Source organism: Euprymna scolopes, chromosome 20 (assembly GCF_053919585.1).
Source record: "Euprymna scolopes isolate OS-2025 chromosome 20, ASM5391958v1, whole genome shotgun sequence".
Taxonomy (NCBI): domain Eukaryota; kingdom Metazoa; phylum Mollusca; class Cephalopoda; order Sepiida; family Sepiolidae; genus Euprymna; species Euprymna scolopes.
This window is the reverse complement of record NC_136501.1, coordinates 17,023,692-17,048,313: the sequence shown is the minus strand read 5'-3', so window position 1 is coordinate 17,048,313 and position 24,622 is coordinate 17,023,692. Positions and strand designations below refer to the sequence as shown.

The 24,622-nt window shown below is 34.7% G+C and overlaps 1 protein-coding gene across 6 annotated transcripts in view; it reads left to right on the top strand.

Annotated features, from left to right (window-relative positions):
* The window catches only part of LOC145241334 (dystrophin-like), a 1,936,823-nt gene that overhangs the window by 299,701 nt on the left and 1,612,500 nt on the right, over nucleotides 1-24,622 (top strand). For all 6 annotated transcript variants that reach the window (XM_080104172.1, XM_080104173.1, XM_080104174.1 and 3 more), the window contains one exon: nucleotides 4,872-4,933. In XM_080104172.1, the coding sequence (XP_079960298.1) occupies nucleotides 4,872-4,933 (62 nt within the window). The remainder of the gene's footprint in view (nucleotides 1-4,871; nucleotides 4,934-24,622) is intronic.

Genomic DNA, 24,622 nt, shown 5'->3' with positions numbered 1-24,622 from the left:
GGCCGTTTTTAATGTGAGGTAAAAACCAGCTCCCCTAAAAGGGGTCACTCTGGTTACCAAAAATAGTAATTGTCCCAGTATAGAGGGTTTCCCCTCCATTGACTGGTACAAATTATCTTAAGTGCAGCATCTGCCGGAACAGATACTACACTTTGATCTTGTCCCGAAGGCCAAGAACAACAGAAAAAAAGGCAAGTCTATTTTCTATTTATTAGTTTTTAATTAATGAAATCTAAAAAATTAAAAAAAAACAAACTGTGATACATGTTAAAGATAAGGGTTTGGAGTTAGTGTATAATTAAGTCGTGGCTTGTGGGGTTACTAAGTATATAAAAAAGGTTATGAATTGATTATTCCATTAATTTAATTTAAAATATTCGGTATAGTTCACATACTTGATTTTGGTTTGGAATCCTAAAGTTTGACAAGATTTAGTTCTGGATCTTGAAGCAATACATTTGCTCTGGCTTCGAACCCCCATCTCAAATTCTGAAAAGTCAATCACCAATATTCCACCAGAACTGCTAGCGGTATTTACATGGTGTTTCCTGGTAGGGTTTTTACTTGCAATTTATTCTTTTAAAATTATGCCTTTTTTTTTTTTTTTGTTTCAAAATACTTTTTATTTCGAAGAAAAATAATTTTCTTTTAATAAATACAAAGGTATGTTTTTTTTGTTTTCTTTTTGTTTAATAGGGGGTCACACTGATTATTTAAGAGGATGTTTCAACAAGAACTTGTTTACATTGACCCTGAAAACGATCATGTTGTAGTCAATCGGCAATATTGTTTCACAAACTAGGCAGTTCTAAGAAAGAAACTTTGTTTGTGGAATTTTCGTTTAAATTTTGGTATAGATAGAGAGTAAGAAAAATTGTTGATAGTGATTGTTGTTAGCTGAGTGTTTGTTGCAAATGTTTTACAGAACATAAATTGAAGCTCAGTCGTGCACCTGCCATGAAAATAACAATAGAGCAGACATATGGACTCCCAGCATCTCTTCTGATTAAAAAAGGTAGTAAAGAGAAGGCAAGACTAAAGATGATGACCATATAAAAATAATTCCAACCCAGTTCAAGTATTTTCTGGAAGGAATTGAATCAATTACATTTTATTGTTCTTAACAACATGCTGCAATGATCCATCAAAAGAACTGACTAAACAGAATCAAATATTGATTGTGTAGAAAGAAAACTATTGATGACAAAAATCTGAAAAAGCGACTGACTTTACTTTATATATTACTAGCAGGCCTACCCAGCGTTTTCTGGGGCAAAAGTATATTTCTATTAAAACTACTATCTTACAATCTCAATCTTTCTCTCTATACCACTTTCCTTTTTTCCCCTCCCCCTTGTTCCCTCCCTCCAGCCCAATCCTTGCTAGCGGGACATACACAGACATACAACCCAACTTTATATAATAGATTCCTCTAAGAATGAGTTGACATTTTCTTTCCAAATTAGTACATAATAACCTGAAAAATAACCCTACCCCCCCTTGATCCCCAGAGATTGAATAAATATTTCAAAATTTTAGATATTATACATCCAGTGCAGCGCTGATAAAAAATGCCAACTTTGTAGATGTTCGTTTTGTAACATTTTACTTTTAACTGGACATAAACAACTGTCGTTTATATAATAGACTAGTAAGTATACTCGACTTTACCTGGGGCAAAAGTGAAACATTTATATTAAAACTTCTAGCTTGTCTCTAGTTTTCTCTTTCACTCTCTCTATTCCCCCCCCCCCTGTCACCACCTTTTCTTCTCCATCTAGTCTATTCCTCTCTGTAGATATACACACACACACTGACAACTCGTAAGAGAATGAACTCCTTAATGAAAAAATCAGAGTTACTACCTTTGAACTGAGTGGAAAACTGTATCTCTCTCTCTCTCTCTCTCTCTCCCCCTCTCTCTCTCTCTCTCTCTCTCTCTCTCTTTGTCGAAATCTACACCAGTTTAAGGTCAAATAGGTTTTGCACAATTTTAGATATTATCCGGGGCGACGCTGATCAAGAAAGTACCAGTTTTATTGTTATTCATTTTGTTGTTTTTTAGTTTTAGTCGGACATACAAACATACATACAGACGATTGCCCTTTATATTATAGATATGCAATACAAATAAATATAATGTGTTTTGTATTTTGATGAGTGGATCAAAAATATGGAATAGACTAATCCGTATGTCTGCTCGCATATCTGAACTTAATAGCATAAGAATAAAGCTCATTTAAGAGAAGAGGAAATAAGTTTGTGGTAAATTAAATAATATTACTTAATTACTTTCACACATGGATTAATTATTATCTCCTTATGTAACTAGTAATGTAATGCCAATGATAAAAAAGTAGAAATGTGTGCAGGGACCATTCCAAAAGTAAGTGCATCCTATTTTTTTTTAACTAAAATAAAAGTTGAAGAGCTATGAAAATGGAAGTGGTATTATTAAAATAGGCGACCTTTTGTGTTCCAGAATTTATTTTTTTGCATACCATTCTAAATGCACTTTTGCCAGCAATGAGGTAGTGGCCGTGCATGGGCACCCGGAGCACACTTTGTCACTAACATTACTGTTGCCACTCTGAAATCGACGAACCCATCCCCTAATTGTGCTGATGTCAACTTTATTGGTTTCATAAACGTTTAAGAGGCGCTGGTGAATGTTGATTGGTTCAATTTTTTTCTGCATGGAGGAATTCAATGACACATCTCTACTTTTGATGCATATCCATGACTGGTTACTTTCTTAGTCTCAAACAGTCAATCTCTGCAACAGAGAGATGAAACTTTCAGATTAGGAGTGCAGAAGTTCAGTCATCATAACAAAGCAATTTACAATCACCTTCGAACTATTCAGACAGAATAAAAAATAGGAGGCATTATTTTTGAGACGCCCCTCGTACATAATTAAATTATAGCTTTATATCTTAAAAAGACCCATATATATTTTTAAGAGGGGGTATATGGAGTCAATCCCGGAAATAGCTGAAGCAGTTTACGATCTGAAAATTACTCTATTTTATATATATTTTAAGATCTTTTCGTTTTAATTTCTCCTCATATTATTGTGAAAGTAGTTGGAAGGAACGGAATTACCCTTCTTCAAGAATATCATTGTTTTTTGCTATTTGGAGTTGGTCAGAAGCCATAAATATGAAAATGCAGTATTATATTTGAAAAAGGTAGCTATGTTTTAAGCACAGTAAAACAAGGGAGAAGAATTACTTAGGTGAAAGGTACTAAAAGGCTTGCGGATAAAGACGGTAAAAAGAGTAGAGGAAAAGAGAGACTGCTTGAGAAAGAGGGAGAGATAGAAATTTTGGTACAAAAATATTACACATAATTTTTCTTTATTACATTTTCACCCCAAACAAGGCATATTGCCACTTGGTTGTAAGGGGCTACTATCAGGGACATAGGTATCAGGAATACTGTGTAGGGAGTTGGCCAGCAAGATGTCGGTTCACGTTGCACTTGAACTTCTGCATGTCAGTACAGTTGGGGAAGCAGGGACCCGGTAAGGAATTCCAAAGTCTAGCTGTCCTGGGGAAGAAACTACTGGAGTAGAAGGCTCTCTTACATCTAGGGATCTCTACTGTGAAGGGGTGGGATTTAGCTGCTTGTCGAGTGTGTCGGGGGTATTTACGTCGAGGAGGCACAAGTGTTTGCATTTCGTCAGAGCATTCACCGTTAAAGTACTTGCAGAACAGGCAGAGGGATGCAACATTTCGTCGATGAGACAAAGGCTGAAGTTTAGCTGACAGTTTAGGATGTATCAGATTGGCGACTCTCTTTTGAACCTTGTCTAGGAGCGAGAGACTAGTGGCAGATGCACCAGCCCAAATATGACAACAATACTCCATACATGGGCGAATGGTGGCCTTATAGAGGTATAGGATACTTTCGGGTGTTAGTATCTTTCTAGCACGGTAGAGAGAACCTACCTTCTTTGCAGCGGTCCTGGCGATACTCTCGATGTAATTGTTCCAACTCATGTTTCCTGAGAGTGTTAGGCCGAGGAGTTTAAAGGATGTACTTTCAGATAAAGAGTCATTGGCCATTACTATTCACTTTTATTTAAATTTATATGATCCCAAGCAACGCCGAGTAACCCTGCTAGTCTATTATATAAGGTCTGTGCTTGTTAGGAAAGAAATTTAGTTTGGAAGTCAATTGCTAAAAAAAAAATGTAACACGTGCTAGCTTGTAAAATGAAGGTTAAGCTGGATGTGATGATGATGATGATGATGATCATCATAATCATCATCATCATCAAACCTGATAGTGTAAACTGATCATTTACCGAGGAGAGTAATTTCGTTTGCCCGCACCATGGGGACGTATCTGGATGTTATGTACTAGCGCGGCACACCTGTTCCTCAATAAGTAAATAATAAAATGATAAGCACATTCTTTTTAGATCAGGGGGTTGATATGTCGTCTGCTTGACGGGTCTTCTTTTTATGTTCTTGATGTCATTAGTGGCAGTATTTTCTCCAGAGAATTATCTGAGCTGTTTTTATAAAATATATTCTTTTATTTTAACATTTAAGAAAGGACATTTTCAAGAAGTCAAGAAATGAGACAAACGCTGCACGCGATGTCCCTGCTTCTTGTAATCAACAAATCTTTTACTATGACTCTCATAGAAATGTCTATACATATTAGCTTCTTTTTTCTTTTTCTTTACTAATTCAGAAACAAAGTTCACATTTGAGGATTTTGTTTTATTAAAAAGAAAATTGTAACATCTTCATAAGCAATCTTTTTGCTATAATTGTTTTGAGGTATATTTTTGTTTCTTCATTTTTCTCACGTTTTTCAAATAAGTGATACATTTTTTTTTTTCATTTTCTTTTCAGACGAAAGGGAGGATATTCAAAAGAAAACATTTACAAAATGGATTAATTCTCAACTTTCTAAGGTAAAATCATTTTGAATATTTTTTTAAATATTTATATAGTTTCACTTTTCAAAAATATAAAAATATTTATATTGTTTTACTTTTAGAAAACATGAAAAAAATATTGATTTGATATTTGAAGATAGGAAATAGTACTTTACATGTTATCTGCAGCAACCGCTACTCTCTCACTTTTAGACATTAAGGTCCATAAAAGAATCACCAGCTTAATAGGTCCCACACTTGTTTTTGTCTTGAATCTTATTTTCACAACATTTCGGTCCATGTAACTTTCGACCTTCCTTAAGAGGTATCTTGGCAAACTCTGGAATCTGTAAAGAATTTTGAACAGAACTCTTTATTTAATCCACGCACGGAGGAGGCGTGCTCTTATTCTCTAAGCCACAAATAAGACTCCACTTAGGATGTCCCTATAAATCTAATATTCAATAAATCTATAAATAGATGTCCCTATAAAACTAGTGGCAGTGTGACTTATTTGCAGTGAATTAAAGTAAAAAAAAGATTACTGTCAAGAAACTGACTAGACATATTTTGTTCTCTTAAATAATATAAAAATAGAGCTAAGTATAAAGTTTGTGTTACTTTATGTAACTAGAAATAAACATTATCTGGAAACAGCTGTAAACAACGTAGATACCATTGTATATGCTTTATTTGGAATATAATTTGAAATTTAGATCATATATATGTGTGATGACTTTTTAAATGCTCCATGTTGTATATAATGCCTATATAACGTGTATCTAAAACTGATGTGTGTGTCTTTTTATATATATATATATATATATATATATATATATATATATATATATAATTGTGTCAGGTGGGCCACTTGGTTCGAATGAAAGATTGTAGGCTGCCAAAACAAATTTTTACGGGGAGCTGGAAAAGGGCAAACACCCTCAACACAAGCCTAGGAAGAGGTTCAGGGACTCTACAAAGAATAATTTGAAAGTCTTACAAATCAACATCGACATATGGGAAGAACTTACTGCGTACAAGTCATAAGTAATTCACAATTGTATTTTGATTGTCAGCCACAATGAGGATTGAGCCTTCAGCCTTGAGAAGATTGTAACTTACAACTGGATTTTACCAAGCACTTTATCCACTATGCCACAGGTCAAAGATTACATTGAAGAAGGTCGAAGATTACATCGACCGAAATGTTGTGAAAATAACACTCACAACGAGAACAGTGGCCCGAAGAAACCAAATAATCTTTTGTGATGAAGTCCATTTGAATAACCTGACAATTCATGGATCCGTTTTCGTTTCATGTGAATGATAAATTGCTAATAAAATCTATGAAGGGGTGTTATTTTCAGAAAATTCAATTTAATGTAACTTTCGACTGTGTTTCTGAAGTTTTGAGATGAGAATTGATTAGTCCTATTATCTGGCTCCTCTTTAATGCTATTTTCACGTTTCGGTTGATGTAACCTCCAACCACCTTCAGGTGTATCTTGTTGAACTCAGGAATCATTCTGTCAAACTCGGGAATCTGCACGGAATTTCGAACAGAACTCTTTATTTAATTTTTAGATTCTTCAGACTACTATTCTCATCTTGAGCCTTATTCCCCCAGCACTTTGACCGATATAACCTCCGACCTTTTTCAGGCGCATTTTGCAGAAGTTGTGTATTTGCATAGAATTTCAATCAGAATTTTTTTTATTTAATCCACGGGCGTAGCATGCTCTTGTTCCATCAGCCATTACTGGGTAGGAGTTCCAAGTAATTCGCAACTGCATTTTTTGAGTTTCACTCCACGCTGAGGATTGAACCTTCAACATCCACGAAAGTGTAACTTTATGACTGAATATTAGCAAGTACTTTATCCACTATGCCATGGGTCCTTGTAAATAATATAAATAACTTTTATATTATTTGGATTGTTCAGACTACTGTGCTCATCTTTTGTGCTATTTTCATGTTTCGGTTGATGTAACCTCATGAATAAGGTTGAAGATTACATTGACCAAAACTCAAGATGAGAACAGCAGTCCAAAGAAACCAAATAATCAATCCTCATCTCAGAATTTTAGAAATAGGTCCCACACTGTCTACCAAGCTCTACCCGCTGTCCCATTGTTGCAATGTTGCATTCCTGTACTCGTTTTGCAAATACTATAACGGAATGTGTTCTGACGAACTTGTTACACTTGTGCTCTCTCAACATAAATATCTCTAACCAACTCGACAAACAGCAAGATCACACCCCTTCACTGTAAAGGTCCTCAGATGCTGAAAGATTTTCTACTCTAATTGCTTCTTGAACTGTTTTCCTTTAGAATTTCCTCCCTGCTCATAAAACTATACCAACATGCAGAAATTTAAATGTAATGTGAACAAGCATCTCACTGTACACCACCCCACTTAGGATGTCCCTATAAATCTAATATTCAATAAATCTATAAATAGATGTCCCTATAAAACTAGTGGCAGTGTGACTTATTTGCAGTGAATTAAAGTAAAAAAAGATTACTGTCAAGAAACTGACTAGACATATTTTGTTCTCTTAAATAATATAAAAATAGAGCTAAGTATAAAGTTTGTGTTATTTTATGTAACTAACAATAAACATTATCTGGAAACAGCTGTAAACAATGTAGATACCATTGTATATGCTTTATTTGGAATATAATTTAGATAGATCATATATATGTGTGATGACTTTTTAAATGCTCTATGTTGTATATAATGCCTATATAACGTGTATCTAAAACTGGTGTGTGTGTGTCTTTATATATATATATAATTGTGTCGGGTGGGCCACTTGGTTCGAATGAAAGATTGTAGGCTGCCAAAACAAATTTTTACGGGGAGCTGGAAAAGGGCAAGCGCCCTCAACACAAGCATAGGAAGAGGTTCAGGGACTTTACAAAGAATAATTTGAAAGTCTTACAAATCGACATCGACATATGGGAAGAACTTACTCTGCAAAGGCCGAAGTGGTGAAAGCTTGTACGTGAAAGTTGTGATGCTCTAGAGAAAAGAAAGCAGGCCCACAGCAATCTGAAGTGAGAGCTTTGCAAAGGTTTAATTGATGGTCTAAACCATGACACACTGAGCTGGAAATGTCACACTTGTGAACGAGTGCTTTTGTCAAAAGCTGGCTATGTCAACCACTTTAAGTCACACAAAACTCCTGTTAAGGTCAACTTTGCACCTATTAGTCCGAACCAAACGATCTGTTTAGCATGCAGCAAAGTTTGCAAGTCTACTGCTGAATTGAGAAGACATGTGATTGTTCATAGGAATACCCTTCAACCTCCAGAGTAAGTCAACTCGATGGAAATTGCTCAATTTGTATGTCACATCTGCTTCAAGATGTGCAAATCTGCGGCAAGAGTGCAGAGTCATCTGAGATGGCATGGACGACAAGATTGGGAGAACTCAATGTGACGGCGATCATCTGGAAAGATGCAGCAATCATATATATATATATATATATATATATATATATATATATATATATATATATATATATATATATATATATATGAGCAAACAGTTAATGAAATATGTTAAAAAAACACTTTGAAATGAGTTAAAAACATATTTAATCTGAAAAGGAAACACTAGATAAATCCATTTTCATTAACTGTTTGCTCATATTATAAGCTCTATTTCCTATTTGGTATTATCGAGCTTTTATATCTGGCTGAGATAATTTTATAAATATTAATTCTTTAATATTTATAATTTACTTTAATTTTACCATCTTGGATCCTTTTGGTAAATTCAATTGTAATTTTCATTTTATATATATATATATATATATATATATATATATATATATATATATATGCGATGCTCACTGTTTGTTTAAAAACAAGCGGTTAAAGCACTGTAAAAATGTTTGTTTAAATAGATATTTGGTGAGATAATTTACAGGCGCCGCTCCTGTGGGTCGATCGGTAGAACTGCTGACTGTCAACGCGATGGTTCTAGGTTCAATCCTTGGCTTGGGAGAGGTGCTGGTCTAGCGGCACTGATAAGTTCTGATACAGCGAAACAGGACTGTATGTCGATGACTACAAATATATATATATATAATACCACAGTTTCTTTAAATGCCTATAAGAACCATATAATCTAGTGTCTGTATATACCAGTATCCATACGTCTCTCTGTGATGTATGTATAATCTTGTTTAACCTCTTCATTCTATGTATAAAATACATACTTCTGCAGGGTTCGCACAGGCTTGAAAAGACCTTGAATTTTGACTTTTACCTTGAAAAGGCCTTATTTCTATTATTTCCTTGAAAATATGGAAAATGTCTTGAAAAGGTCTTATTTCTATTATTACCTTGAAAATATGGAAAATGTCTTGAAAAGGTCTTAAGAATCATATTCTTTATATCCAGTAAAAATTTGTGTTGAAATATTAAAAATAAAATTTTAAAAATACTATTAAATTCTCTTTTAAGTATTAAAAAAAAATACCATGTTTTAAATATTGAAAATAAAATAGAAGTACATTGTTCTGAAATTACATCGCATTGTTGTGGATACAAAAGTTAGCTCCCTTTATCATGAAACTACCTCGTTTTTTTTTAAGGGGGGGTAGTTTTATTGCTCACTTTTGTTTTGGTGGGGGTTCAAATCTCCCTCTCTTTTTTTTCTCATTTATAATTTAATTTTTTGGAGGGAGACACAAGAGAGGAGAGTGTAGTGGCGGTTGCCATAAATAAAATGACCCCCTCCATTTCTAAAAACAAGCGAGGATCCCCAGGACTCTCTAATGGCGAATTCCCTTCCCCTACCAAAAAACCCCAAAAAAACTGATGATTGGAACCAGCTGGCCAGGCTGAAAATAATGGACAAGACGGCAGCCATCTTGGTTGAAAATAATGGACAAGATGGTAGCCATCTTGATTAAAAATTAAAAGCTGTAAAGAGAGTTAATATTTGAGATGAAATGAAAAGCATTTAAAACTACTTAAAAACACTAAAAATTATGCAGGTAGATTCAAAGTAACTTTTGTTGGTAACATTTATTTATTGTATATTTGATTTTTGAACACTTTTGCAAATCACTGTGGATTATAAAACAAACCCTAAATTAAAAAGTCCTTAAAAATGAACATTGAAAATCTGTTCAAACCTTGTTTTGTTTGTCTTTTGTAAGCACATTTAAATACAGTTCACAAACCATAAATATACCATAGCGATTCTGTAACAGGCTACCAACATCTGGATGGTGTAGCACAGAGACAAAGGGATACATACATCGTGTTCACTGGTTCCCTATTCTCTGGCGGTTGGCACCTATTTGAGGTTCTGTAAACAAATACTTACTTCCATTTGAAAGGAACAACATGATATTTATACTTTATGTACTTTTATGTTCTGGGTGTTGGAGTTTGCAAAGTTCCCCAATGTTTCTACATCTCTCTATAAATGTGTCCCTTCAAGTTCCTCGAACGCAAGAAACAAATCTCTTCTGGGCTAATATCTTCAATAGCTCAAACTCAACTGAATGCCTCTCAGACTAACTGACTGACTGCGGTGTGTTTTACGTGAATATATCATAACCGTTTCTTTGTTAGTTAAGCACTTTACTTAAAAAGGGTCATTCCTATTGTTTATTGTTAAATGTAAATATTTATTTTAACTGGCTTTAAACTAAATTCCAGTCCTTTGTTATCGTTAACATTACCTTGTTTTTCTCCCGCTTAATTCGGTCAATCCTGTTGTTTTATTTCACATGCTAACTGGTTTTAAATCATTTGTAACATTTTATTTTGTTTAACCTACATTGAAAAATTCTTTGTTATTGTAACCTCTTTTCTGTAATTGTTTTTCATAAGTTGCTTCTAACATTCTTTCTGTTTACAAAATATTTTATATTTCAATAGAATTGTACATTGGTTCGATTATCTATCTATACCAGCAGTTTCATGGAAACACTAGAAGTCTAAACTGTAGGCCTAAAAGACTATCAAATATGACCACCCTCGTTTGCAAGGCTATAATATATAACACATGGATCACATGCTTAAAAAAAAAAAAACCCTCAAATTAAGGAAATGTTCTTCGCCTTACATTGTGTAATAGCATCTCACTATTGCCTCGATAACAACACGAGGCAAACATGTTTCCAGTTATAAAAAAATTAAGTTTTTCTCTCATGGATGTTTTACTATCCGAAATAATAATAAAAAATCACATTTAAAAAAGAAATTAAATATTTTCAATGAAATATTTGCATCTTAAACGTGGTTTCAACAATATTTTGTCTATTTATTCAAAATTTATATAATTTTAAATTTAGCGGATTACTAATATGATTTTAAGATATATATATATATATATATATATATATAAATATATATATATATATATAATGTATGTGGGTACGCGGGTATACCTACTACCTCAGGGAGATGAACGCCTCTGCCTTGCATAGTTTCAGGTCACCCTTGGGCAAGGTGTAGTACCTGTTAGCCTCCCACTCAAGTTCTGGAGGGTTACTATATTGTGAGAACTAGGGATATATATATATATATATATATATACATATGCATGTTTGCTTGCTTATGTGCATGTGTGTGTATATGTCCAGCTGCCGGAGAGGTAAAACTCTGTGATAATAAAACATGCACACTATGCCACTGCTCAGTCATTTCACTATTTCATTTTGTCACTGTGCAACCAGTTGTAGGGTGCGAGAGGGTACAATATGTGTAGCACAAGCATGTTGTGTCGCGATCGTTATGTGCAGATATCTTTTGAAGAAAGAAAAACAACAAAGTAAAAGTTCTATGGCGATAGGTAAGTGGCGACGTGTACAGGCTTAGCGGGCTGGAAGTGCATAGCTGCAAATCTGCACATAGTCGGCCAGTGACTTATCTAACATCGTCGACTAAATCGCTTACAGGGTGGAAGCAACTTCGGTGGATGATCTGGCGGCTGAGCAGCCTTTTCTAGGGATACACTTCTCACCCATGAATTTGAGAAGGGTCTAGAAAAGGTGGCCTATGAATTGTCTACCCTTTTATTAGCTGGTCGGCTTCCTGCGATCGGCGGCCGCTCTATATTTGCAGGAGAAACAAGATAAAGTTAAAGAAAAATAATAAACAAGGAAAATCAAAATTTTATCAAGAGAGGAATAACCTAACTGTTGTTACGTGGAATGTGAGAACTTTGCTAGATGTCCTGGATAGTGAAAGACCTGAGCGTAGGACAGCTATTGTTGCAAGAGAGCTCGCTAGGTACAGCATAGATATTGCGGCATTGTCTGAAACACGATTGAGTGGTGAGGATCAATTGGTGGAAGTGGGATCCGGATACACCTTTTTTTGGAAAGGAAAACCATCAGGGCTGAGATGAGAAGATGGAATTGGCTTTGCTGTGTGTTCTGATTTGGTGACGAGGATTGAACAGCCAATCTGTGTAAGTGACAGAATTATGATGATGCGCTTCTCTCTTGCACACAGTAGGTACATGATGATTTTATCTGTGTATGCCCCTACCATGGATCATGATGAAGACACCATCACAGTGTTTTACCGTTTCCTCTATTCCTTTATCTGAGAAGATCTTACTCATGGGTGATCTAAATGCAAGGGTTGGCAAGGATCATCACACCTGGGACTCACTCGGCCGGTTTGGTGTAGGTAGGGTCAACAGTTCAAAACAAGGTCACTTGATTGATTACATTATTTCCAGGAAGGCAGATTTGCGGGACGTCTGTAGTGTGTGTGTTATGCGTGGAGCTGAATGCGGCACAGATCACTTTTTGATATGCGGGAAGTTGAAAATCTGTATAAGGAGGAAGTGTAGCTTGGGTGGTGTTGGGATTCCCAGGCGGGTTGATGTGTCCAGGCTGGATGATCCAAGTGTACGTGAAAAGCTTCAATCCGTAGTTAATTCTGTGATTTTGATGGGTCGTGGGCCCATTTTAAAAATACAATCTATGAAATAAGTGTAGATGTTCTTGGCTTCCGCAAATCTAAACATCAGGATTGGTTTGATAAAAATGATTCTGAAATTACTCAATTCTTAAGTGCTAAAAATGAGTTGCACTATAAGATGTTGTCTGCCTCTCATGGAGGTCGAGAGTCCCTCCAACAGTCACTTAAAGCAAACAAGGGTCTTCTCCAAACGCGACTCCGCCAAATGAAGAATCAGTGGTGGACTAACCTCGCCAATCAAATCCAGATGGCTTTTGATTGTAAAGACCTCAAACGCATGTACCATTTACTTAAAAAAGCTTTTGGTCCTCAAACACTATCTACATCTCCTCTACTCTCAAGTGATGGAATTACCCTTATAAAGGATCCTAACAAGATTCTCCTTCATTGGATGAGCATTATTCTGATCTCTTTGAAAACCCCTTTAATGTTAATGAGGACGTCATCAATGAATTTTTATCACAACAGAAGCTTATCCATGAAATGTCTGTGCTCCCATCTGAGAATGAAATTAGAGATGCAATCAAGGAAGTGAACGTTGGGAGGGCTCCAGGGCTTGATGGTATTCCTGTGGAAGTCCTCTTACACGGGGGTGATAAACTTGTTCATGAAATTCTCCATCTTGTCACTGATGTCTGGAGGGGTGTTCCCGTCCATCACGATTGGGTTGATGCAATTCTAATATCACTGTACAAAGGAAAGGGGCCCAGGACCGACTGTGGAAGTTATCGTGGGATAAGTTTGTTGGAAGCAGTTGGCAAAGTATTTTCCAGAGTTCTACTCAATAGATTGTTAAAGTATATTTGTCCATCCGTCATTCCAGAAAGCCAAAGTGGCTTTCGTCTGGGCAGAGGAACCACGGACATGATCTTCTCTGCTCGGCAGTTGCAGGAAAAATGTACTGAACACTGCGTTCCGCTTTATTATTATATTTTATGACTAAGGCTTTTGATACGGTGAACAGAAGTGCCCTATGGATAATTCTGGGGAAGTTAAGATGCCCACCTCAATTTCTATGATTACTCAGGGAGCTCCACACTAATATGAAGGCTCGACTGAACTTCAACGGATGCCTGTCGGAACCCATATCGGTTGACAATGGTGTGAAGCAGGGTGATATCCTAGCACCTACACTTTTTTCAATTTATTTTGCAACTATGTTATCGTATGCCTTTAGGGAATGTTCTCTAGGTGTTTATTTGTGTTTCAGAAGCACAGGTTGGGTCTTTGATCTTCGTCGTTTTCATGCTTCTACAAGGACCTTTCAGCACCTGGTTCGTGAATTGCTTTATGCGGATGACGCCGATCTCGTGGCCCCTGGTGAGAGGGATATGTAGGGTATCATGGATCTGTTTTCGGGGGCCTGTGCATCTTTTGGGCTTACTATTAGTCTTAAGAAGACTAAGGTCATGTTCACACCTCCACCTGGTAGTTTGTATGTGGAACCAAATATTTTTGTCAACAACCAGAGACTTGCTGTGGTTGACACATTTGTCTATATGGGTAGTACTCGCCAGAGATGGAATCCTGGATGCTGAGGTCAACTATAGGATACAGCGTGCCACTAAGGCTTTTGGTGGCTTAGAGAAGCGAGTATGGTCTGACAGGGGTATAACTATTCATACAAAGATCAGTGTCTATCAATCTTGTATTTTACCATCCCTGCTTTACGCTTCTGAGGCCTGGACAACTTATGGTAGACACATAAAAGTCATGGAGAGAGTGCACCAGAAATTCCTGAAACACATTCTGGGCATCAGATGGAGCACTTTTATACCTGATATGGATGTTCTCATGCGGGCTGATGTACCTTGTATCGAGAAGTTGATTATACGCAACCAGATGAGGTGGGCTGGACATCTGACAAGGATGGACGACGATAAATTGCCAAAATGCCTATTCTATGGTGAAATTATACAAGGAAAGCGTCCACAACATAAACCGAGGAAACGCTTTAAGGATAACATCAAAGATAATCTTAAAGCTCTTGGTATTGACGTGTTCAGTTGGGAAAGTGCTTCCAATGATCATAAAAAGTGGCGCTCCTTGGTCTATCATGGCTGTGATAGTTTTGAGAAAAAAAAATATGAGCATGCAAAAATAAAGCGTGATATCCGGAAGAACAATCTGTCAGATCTATCAGGTCTGTCGGAGGATTTCATGCAGAACCACACGTGTGATTTATGTGGTAAAATGACTTTATCTGGAACTGGCCTGGCTGGCCACAAGCGTTCACATGGAGTTCAATCTTTCTTTGATGGGGAAAACTTTGTAGGGCACAGATGTTCTGTTTGCTCTGTGGTCTGTAAATCGAGTGGAGGCCTGTAGCTTCATATGAGCGTCCACAGTAGAGCAACACCAGTTGGCATCCCTCAATCCCAGTTTAAGTGTGACATTTGCAACAGACTGTAAGAGCAGGGCTGGTCTGAAGAGCCACATTCGTTCGCACAGAAAATAGGAATTGATGCATCCTGATCACATCTCCACATGTATATATGTGTGTGTGTATAAGTGTATATATGTGTATATAATTTAAAAAAATATATATATATTTGCAAAAATACATGAAAATGAATGAGTAATCAATAATAAATGATTGTGTAATCTAGAATAAAGCAAGTGGAAAGATGGTTTTCTTCTGTCAAGAAGTGAAAAACACCATATGTGTGTGTATATTATATATATGTGTGTGTGTGTGTATATGTGTGTGTATATATATGTGTGTGTGTGTGTATATATGTGTGTGTGTATGTGTGTGTGTATATGTGTGTGTGTGTATATGTGTGTGTGTGTATATATGTGTGTATGTATATATATATGTGTGTGTGTATATTATATATATATATGTGTGTGTATATATATATGTGTGTGTGTATATATATATATGTGTGTGTGTATATATATGTATGTGTGTGTATATATATATGTGTGTGTGTGTATATGTAGGTATGTGTATATATATATGTTTGTGTGTATATGTGTGTGTATATATATGTGTGTGTATATGTATGTATGTGTGTATATATATGTGTATATATGTATATGTATATATATGTGTGTATATGTATATATATGTATGTGTGTATATATATGTATGTATATGTATGTGTGTATATATATGTATGTATATGTATGCATATATATATATATATATATATATATATATATATATATATATATATATATATGTATATATAAAATCTTTTAAATTCATATTAGTAATCTGCTAAATTTTTTTATGACTCATTTCTAATTTTTATTAAACAGAACATCCAACTACTTTATTCTCATAAGAATTATTTTGTTTTGTTTTTTTGTTTTTCGACTTTTGATACTATTTTTTTTTTATTTTTTAAGAAAACTCAACTTGTAAGAAATATAGACGCATCTATTTAAAAATGCCACAATAATTTCAAAGGTAATTGTAATATTTATTAAACAAGTGCGATGACTTTTTAAAGATTTAAGAACGTTTAAAGAATGTGAAACTGGACAAAAAATATTGAATTGTATCAGGGAGCAATATTGTTTCATGTGAAATAGAAACCGTCGTCTCAGTTTCCTTTGAATAAAAATTAACTTCAATTGTTACATTAAAAAAAATGACAATGCGGAACCTCAATTTATTGTTCTAAGGGAGGTAACCATATATTACAAAAAATTGTAAAAGTTTTTTTCAACTACTTTATTTAATGTAATAGTCTTATAACATTAATAAAAAAAATATTAAAACGCGCCGATATTGTAATTTTTCTTAAACAAAACATTCGAATAATTGTAAGAAAAAGATATTTTTAACTACTTTAGTAAAATAGTAACCTCCTTTAAAACAATGAGTTAAGATTCCTAATTGCCAAAAAAGTTGTGCCCTTTTTTAATTACAATTCCTCTGCAATTATATCATTTTTTTTTGCAATGTTAAAGCTTATATTTTTTTGTTATTAATGTCATAAAACTAAATTAAATAAAGTAATTGAATGTTTTGTTTAATAAAAATTACAATGTCATAAAAAACATGTAGTCAAAAGAGAAAAAAACAATTTAGCGTCCTAAATTCTCATATGAAAAACGACTAATCTCTTAGTAAAATGGAGTTATCTCCCTTAGCACACTGATAAAGATTGCAAAAGCGCCAAAAGTTTTCTGATCATTTTACACACACACACACACACACACACACACACACACACACAAATAAAATATGAAAATCATTCAATTATAGTTATTGTATAATTATTTAAACAAAATTGAAAATTTAATGTTTATTTTGCAGATGATCCAAATTTTTAAACATGCCACAAAATAGTCCATGACAATTGCTCTAGATGAAAACATTTTAAATTGCAATAAAAATAGTTTATAAACGAACATATAACTATGATATATTTATTTGGAATTGGTCTTCTGCACAGCTTATTTTATAAGAATCAGTTTCATTATTATTTTTTGTACTCATAAAATGAACTATGCAGTCCTAGCATGCATATCCCTGTCTGAATCACTTCTGAGTTAGGTAATAGAAGCAGAGAGATGTGGCGCTCTGCGTTCCCCAATAGTTAAAAAAAAAAAAAAAAAAAAAAACGGACTTGGGTTCCATCAGCTAAAAGCGAAACTAAAAGCTAAATTTTGTAAGAAAAAAAAAAATACCGCATGCTCGGCGCGAACTTACATTACTTAAGTTTGCAAGTGAACACGTTATCGAAGGTACTATGACGACACAGATGTTTTGATATTGCAAATTTATCTTTCTGAAATGAAAGAACCAGATTATCATCCATACAAGCGTTGTTTGCAAACGTCATCGAAAGCAAAGTTTTTATCCGACCCCCTTCAAGCAACATTTTTACATGAAATAAGTGATGATTTTTTTTCCAGTTTTTCAATATTATGTGTCTGAAGGATCACTCTTTCTAACGGTACCATGTTCGTGGCGCTTCAATGCAGATGACAAAAGTTTTTAGTGGATATACATATACACACACACACACACACACTAACACTAACACACAAACAGGTGAGATTTATATAATTGAGTAGTATGGATACCCGGCATTGTCTGGGTTAACATGAAGTTCGGTTTGGACACACCTGCTATACTAAGGATATTGAGCACTTTCATTGATACCCCCACAACAATTTCAAAAATAAAAGAATGGATAAAATATGAACATGTAAACGCCCCCTCCCTGCCCCCCCAAAAAGTATGTGACAATCTCCTCGCCAGATATTTTGGCAGAAGCGATATGAAGGGAAGAAGCTATTCTCTGGATATCAAGCACTTTTTTGATGCCCGTGCACTGGACCCCCCCTCCTCCTACCCCCCAAAAATAAAAAATAAAAAGTTACTGGTAAACGCTTTTGCCCACAGGACCACAGTTGCTTATGATATCATGACATTGAAAATAAAGTTCATAAACATAGTTTTAGTGAATTACACGTGCGTGACTTGTGAAAACAACAATGCGAAAATGTCCCCCCCCCTTCCAAAAAGTAGTCCAGTTAATCACCACAGAATTAATCTTTTTTTTCTAATTTTCAGATATTATGCATCTGAAGGATTGCTATTTCAAATGGTACCAGTTTCGACCTGGTCCGATGCCGCTGACGAAAGTTTTTAGTAGACATACAAACACAATACAAACACACACACAAACACACTCTAACATAGACATTTTTCCTTTACATAATAAATTAAAAATCATTATTTTTAATAGTGATTTTTGGCTAAATCACCATTATTTCCTATTTTCCTTCTTACTATTGTCTATATACTACGATAGATTTTAAATCTAAATACAGATCGCTCCCTTCAAGTACTGTTTCTCCTTAGAATGATGAAGTACAGGAGGGAATAGCGGATTACCATCACAAAAAAAAATCCACACACTGTAATGATATCTAGTGGTGGAAATTGAGTATTTAAGAGGGCAGCTTGTTTACATTAGACTTGAAAACAGCCATATTATAGTCAGCTAGAAAGTAAGCCCACTGTATAGAGTTTCACGCACGAGCAGTTCGAGGAAAGAAACTTTGTTCATAGAATTTGTTTAGTTTTACACACAAATAGAATAGGGATAATTGTAAACTGTGATTGTACCTATTTACTATGCCTCCCCACGGGACAGAGTTAGACACCAGGGTCGTTTTTTAACGTGGAGAAAAGGTACAAAAATAAAAATTGTCTCAGTCGTGAAGGATTTCTCCTCCACCGAAAGAGAACAAGAAATAGAAGTGCAGCATAAGGCCAAGCATTGATGTTGTAAACTGTGATTGTAGCTAGAGTGTTTGTTGTTAATTTTTGCAGGGAGGGAACCAGAGATTGAAGCTCAGTCGATCACTTTCCATGAAAATAACAGTAGAACAGATATAGACTTGTAATGTCCCTTCTGTGAAAAGTAGTTTATAAGGAGGAGAAAACGACATCACACACTCTATTTCGAAACTGGTTTTGAACAATGCCAAGGCAGGAAATGCTGCTCTGAGTAGTTTCTATCCAGATGTGGTAACAGTACTCCATCTTGGCACGTATTTAACTCTTGTATAGGTAAAGAATTACGTCAGATAACTTCTGGAGCAGTAGAATGATCCAACCAGATTTTATGTAAGTTTTTCGTTTCAGGTCAGGAGTGGAGGTCAGGAGTAGAGGTCAGTCCCAGAAGCTTGTTTGATTATAGTGTTTACCATATCCTGTTGTAAACATGATTATCACAAGTTTTTTTTTCGATTTACCTTCAATCAGGTTATAATAAAGAAAAATTAGTCTATGTTTCTTAGTTTTTTTTTCTTTATTTTACCGATAGCTTCCTTCCTAAAAAAAAAAAAACAATATTTGATTCTACCTAGCCAATTTATTTGGTTACAGCTTGTTCTTAAAAAGAAAAAAAAGAAATTTCATGTATCTCAGAAATTTTCTCTGATCAGAGTAATTTTCAAAATGACGCTATGTTAAAAATAAAAGGAACTCTGTATTCATAAAAAAAACAGAATTACTTCTTGTTTTGATCTGCTTTTCCATTTTTTTTACTTTTAATTTTTAAAAGGGGGACACAATGTCTTTTATATTTTAGCGATCAAATAATCCCCGGCAATACCAGGTAGAGAAACTAGTATATAGTTTTTTTTTTTGTTTTTTTTTTTTTTTTTTTTTTGTTTGTTTTTTTTGCTTTCGATCAGCAAATTTCAGTGATTTATATGAAGAAAAAAGTCATGAGAAGAATTTTTTTATCATCAGTAACTATTAAGCAAAACGATTCACGTCATGTGACGATATATTTTAGTTAGGAAACGACTGTCGACTGAAATTGAATCGTCAAAGGTAAACCCGCATCGAATAGAGCAATTTATTTGGCACTGCATGAATGAAAACGATTTCTTACATTTTGATAGACTTTCACTCAGACGTAGAGTTTCATAATAAGGAACTCGTTTATCAATAAAATTGCTGCATATGTTCCAATGCAGCTACAAAACTATCAATTCATGGTTTATGTTGAACTAAAATGTTAACTGTATTCAGATATATCGTTTTTTTAATTAAAAAAAAAGAAGCAAAACGCAATTCAATAAGCACAAAAAATGTCCGACTCTTCGTCAGCTGTTTGAAATAGAAATGCTTTAACTTAAATAAAATTAACAAAAAAAAATTCTTTCCTATGTTTTGACTGTTAGAAAATATTTTTAACTAATTTGTCTTTTTTTATTTAAGCATTTTAATAAAAAAATGTTTTTTGTATCTAGAAATACTTAAAACTCTGCTATGAAATATATAATCAGACAATTTAGAAAGATAAATATTAGATCGGATAAAATCGAAGGAAGGTCAAATCTGGACAGTTGTTTACCCTAAACACGACATATCGCCGCTTGGACACAAGGGGCTACAATTTGGGACCATGTTTATGGGAGGTGAGTGAAATGTCGGTTTATATTGCATTTAAACTTCTGCATTTCAATACAGTTAGGGAAGCAGATAACAGGAAGGAAATTCTAAAGTCTAGCAGTCTGAGGAAAGAAACTATTAAAGTAGAAAACCCTCTGTGCAGAGCAGAGAAATCTGTTGGTTTTGTCACATTGAAAGAATAGAGAAGAATTCTTGGGTTAGTTGATGTAGGATAGGGGAGGTCAATTGTCAGAAGAACGTCAAGAGAAACAGGAGTCAGTGATAAAAATTGATTTAAGACAAAGATGGATAGATAAAAAGAGCTGACCAGAGATAGGTTGGTTTGGAAGTCAATTTCTAAAAGTCATCCAATACATGCTGGCATGTAAAAAGGATGTTTTTTTCCTTTTACAAAGGAGTCACGACTTATCAAGGCTTGGAGGCTACTCGAGGATAAGGGTTAATGAGTGTACAGTAGTCAATGGGACAATATTGTAGTAATCGTTAGTAGTGGAAAGTTGGTAAATTGAATTACTTAAGAGGAACGGCTCATCAAGAACACGTTTATGTTGAATTTGAAGGCAACCATATTGTAGTCAGCTGGAAAGCAGGCAAACAGAACAGAGTTCCACAGGTGTGCAGTTTTAAGAAAGAAGCTTTGTTCATGAAATCTACGTTTAGATTTAGGCACAGATAAAGTGTGGGGAAAATTATTGATAGTGATTTCAGCTAGACGAGTGTTTTTTTGTGAAAGTTTGGCAAGAGGGGACCATGGAGTCTATATCTTCCCTCTTACCCAAATAAGGAGATCGAGATAGGATTAGATGGGTTAGAATTTGCAGAAGAATAACACGTTTGGCAATAAATGCAAAAATGTCATCATATATTGCTTAATCAAATGTCCAGAAATCAAAAAGGTATTGAGAAAAAATTTTAAAATGGTTTTCAAAGAGTGCAACGACCAAGCAGTCAAATGTTAATTTGTTTCCACCCCAAAATATTGCATATTGCCATTTAAGCATAAGGGCGACTATGATGAGAACCAGATTTATAACTAGCAATCTGGGTAGGAAGTTGGGTTGCAAAATGTTAGTTTGCATTACATTTAAATTTCTACATGTTGATATGGTCGGTGGAAAAGGTGAGCAAATATTTTCTGACATCTAGTCATCTCTACAGTGAAAACACGAGGTTTTGCTGCTATTCGGATGAGTTGGGGTTGTTGTCTTTGAGGGAACACAAGTTGTTTCTTTGTTTTTAAATATTTCGTCGATATTATTTAGTAAGAGTGTTTAGCAGAAAAGCCAACAAACGACTACCCCAAAAAATAAATATACAAGAAATAAATGTTACCATAGTCAATAAAAGTTCAGTTCATGTTTTTTTCTGTTTTGAAATAGTTTTTAATGCTCTTTACTTGAAATAATTTCAGCGAACCGAAATTAAAATGAAATTTGAGGCGATAACTACTTAAATGAATTTTTATATAAACTACACATGCCATAATCGAATATTCCTCAAACACAAAATAACAGAAAGCATTAAAATATGTCTATAAATATTCCTTACGCTGACGGAACTCTCTTAAATTGTTAACACAGAATGCTCAGGTGCCCCTCCTTCAAATTGAAAATGGGGCTCTCCATTTCAAAGTCGCTGCGATTTTGATTTTTTTTAAACCGATTTGTGAATTTAAAAAAAAAATTTTTTTTTACAAAATATATATATAACAAAAGTTATTCCGTTTTTAAGGTTCAATCTAATATATAAAATTATCTTGTCAGATTTTAAAGTCAGCTCTAAATCAATATTTGATTATGACTAGCCAATTGGTCATCATCTTCCTTTTTATCATGTTCTTTTTAAGAATATTATGTATTTTGTATAGACTTTTTTATTTTTCAAAATATACTTATTCCCGCAAGGAAGAATAATGAAGACAAATTTAAATATTAACCTTAAAGCTGCATCATGTTTTTTGTCTGTTTATTTTTCTAAGAATAACTTAAAATAATATAAGGGGGCATAACTCTTAATTTTAAACTTGAATGTTAAAAAGAGTGTTTTTTTTTTATTCACACCAAGCAAGGTACATTGCCACTTAGACATAAGGGGCTAATTTTGGTACAATTTGTCTGCAAAGGCTCTATCTAAGGAGTTAAGCAGTGAGATGTTTGTTCATATTACATTGAAATTTCTGCATATTAGGGAAGCAGGAGATAGGGAGGAAATTTCAAAGTCTAGAAGTTTGTGGAAAGAAACTATTAGAGCAGATTTTCCGGTATCTAGGCACCCCTACGGTAAAAGGGTGGGATTTTGTTGGTTGCTGTTGCTTGAGTATTTACATCAAGAAGGTACGCATTTGTAAAACAAGCACAGGGATGTAACATTACAGGGATGGGGCAGGGGTCGGAGCTTGGTTGATAGTGCAGAACCTATTAGATTGGAAACTCTTCTTTGGACCCTGTTGCAAAGAGAGAGAATAATTGTAGATGCACCAACCCAGATGTGGCAACAATACTCCATGCGTGTGTAAATGGTAGCTTTGTTGAAACACAGGATATTGTCGGCTGTGAGTACTTCTCTAGGATCTTCTTTGCAGTAATCTTGGCAATTTCTTCAATGTATTTGTTCCAATTCATGTTATCTGTGAATGTTAAGTCGAGAAGTTTGAATGAAGAGTTCTTAGGTAGAATATTATTAGTCAGTTGAAAAGGTTTCTTGAAAGCGTTAAAGGAAAGAAGCTTAATCTTAGTAGCATTAAATGCATCAGTTTAGTTAGCTCCATCACAGGATAACCTTTTTCCTTATCTCTATATTAGTACAATTATGTGACCAAGTCACATGTTTCTGTGTGTGTGTAATTTTGAACTTTTTTTTTTTCAAGATTAGTATTATTAATCTAATATTTATTTAAATAAACAGTAAAAAATGAAATTTTAATTCTTGTGCATAGCTTAAAAATGTGCAAACAAAACAAAAAGAAAACAAACCAATGTTGCATTACGGAATCCTGGGCAATGCCGAGTAGCTACAGTTATTAAAATCGAAAGAAAAGAAAAGCATTTGATAATAAGAAACGTCCATCACCTGTGAATTTTAACGCTTAATCCATATACAAAACGTCATTTAGTGACCTAACTGTTTTCAAAAGGTTATGGGAGTATGGCTAAACAGTTTTTTTTGTTTTTTTTACAAGGGAATCACCAATTAGCAAGACCCAGAAGCCACTCGGGGATAAGGGTTAAAGAGTGTACAGTGGTCAAAAGGACAATATCATAGTAATTGTTCGAAGAGTAAATTTGGTAGATTCGATTACTTAAGGGGTACGGTTCACGGATAATAACAAGGATTTACTAGATAATTAAAAAAAAGAAAATGCTACGATTGCCACACAAAATCTAAAATTATCAGAACAACTAAAAAAGTGGTACTTATGCATCTTGAGGTGTAAGCCATGTTTAGTTTCAGAACAGTTTCCGATGGTTCGTTATATTACGCAAGTCCTGGAGGTGATTGGTTCGCAGTAGACAGTTCTCGAGTTGGAATCCACAGAGCAAAAGATTCTTCCCGTGTTGACATGAAGAAAACATATGCGAAATTGCTACAGAAAGGTTTAATATTTATGGAGCAATTCTGATTTCTTATTGGTTGGTAGCAGAATGTGAATTAATTTGATTCGTCAGTTCCTAGCAGTATCGTTTATAAATAGAATCTCCCAACTGTGCGGGATCATACCCCATTATAGTGCTACTATGATGGGATATGTCTCCTAGCGGCTTTGGCTGCAGGGAGACAGGGTAGTAGTACACGTCAAGGATCCATTTTTGACACTCAACCCGACAGGTGAGTGGCCAGGAACCAGCCCAGCACCTGTCG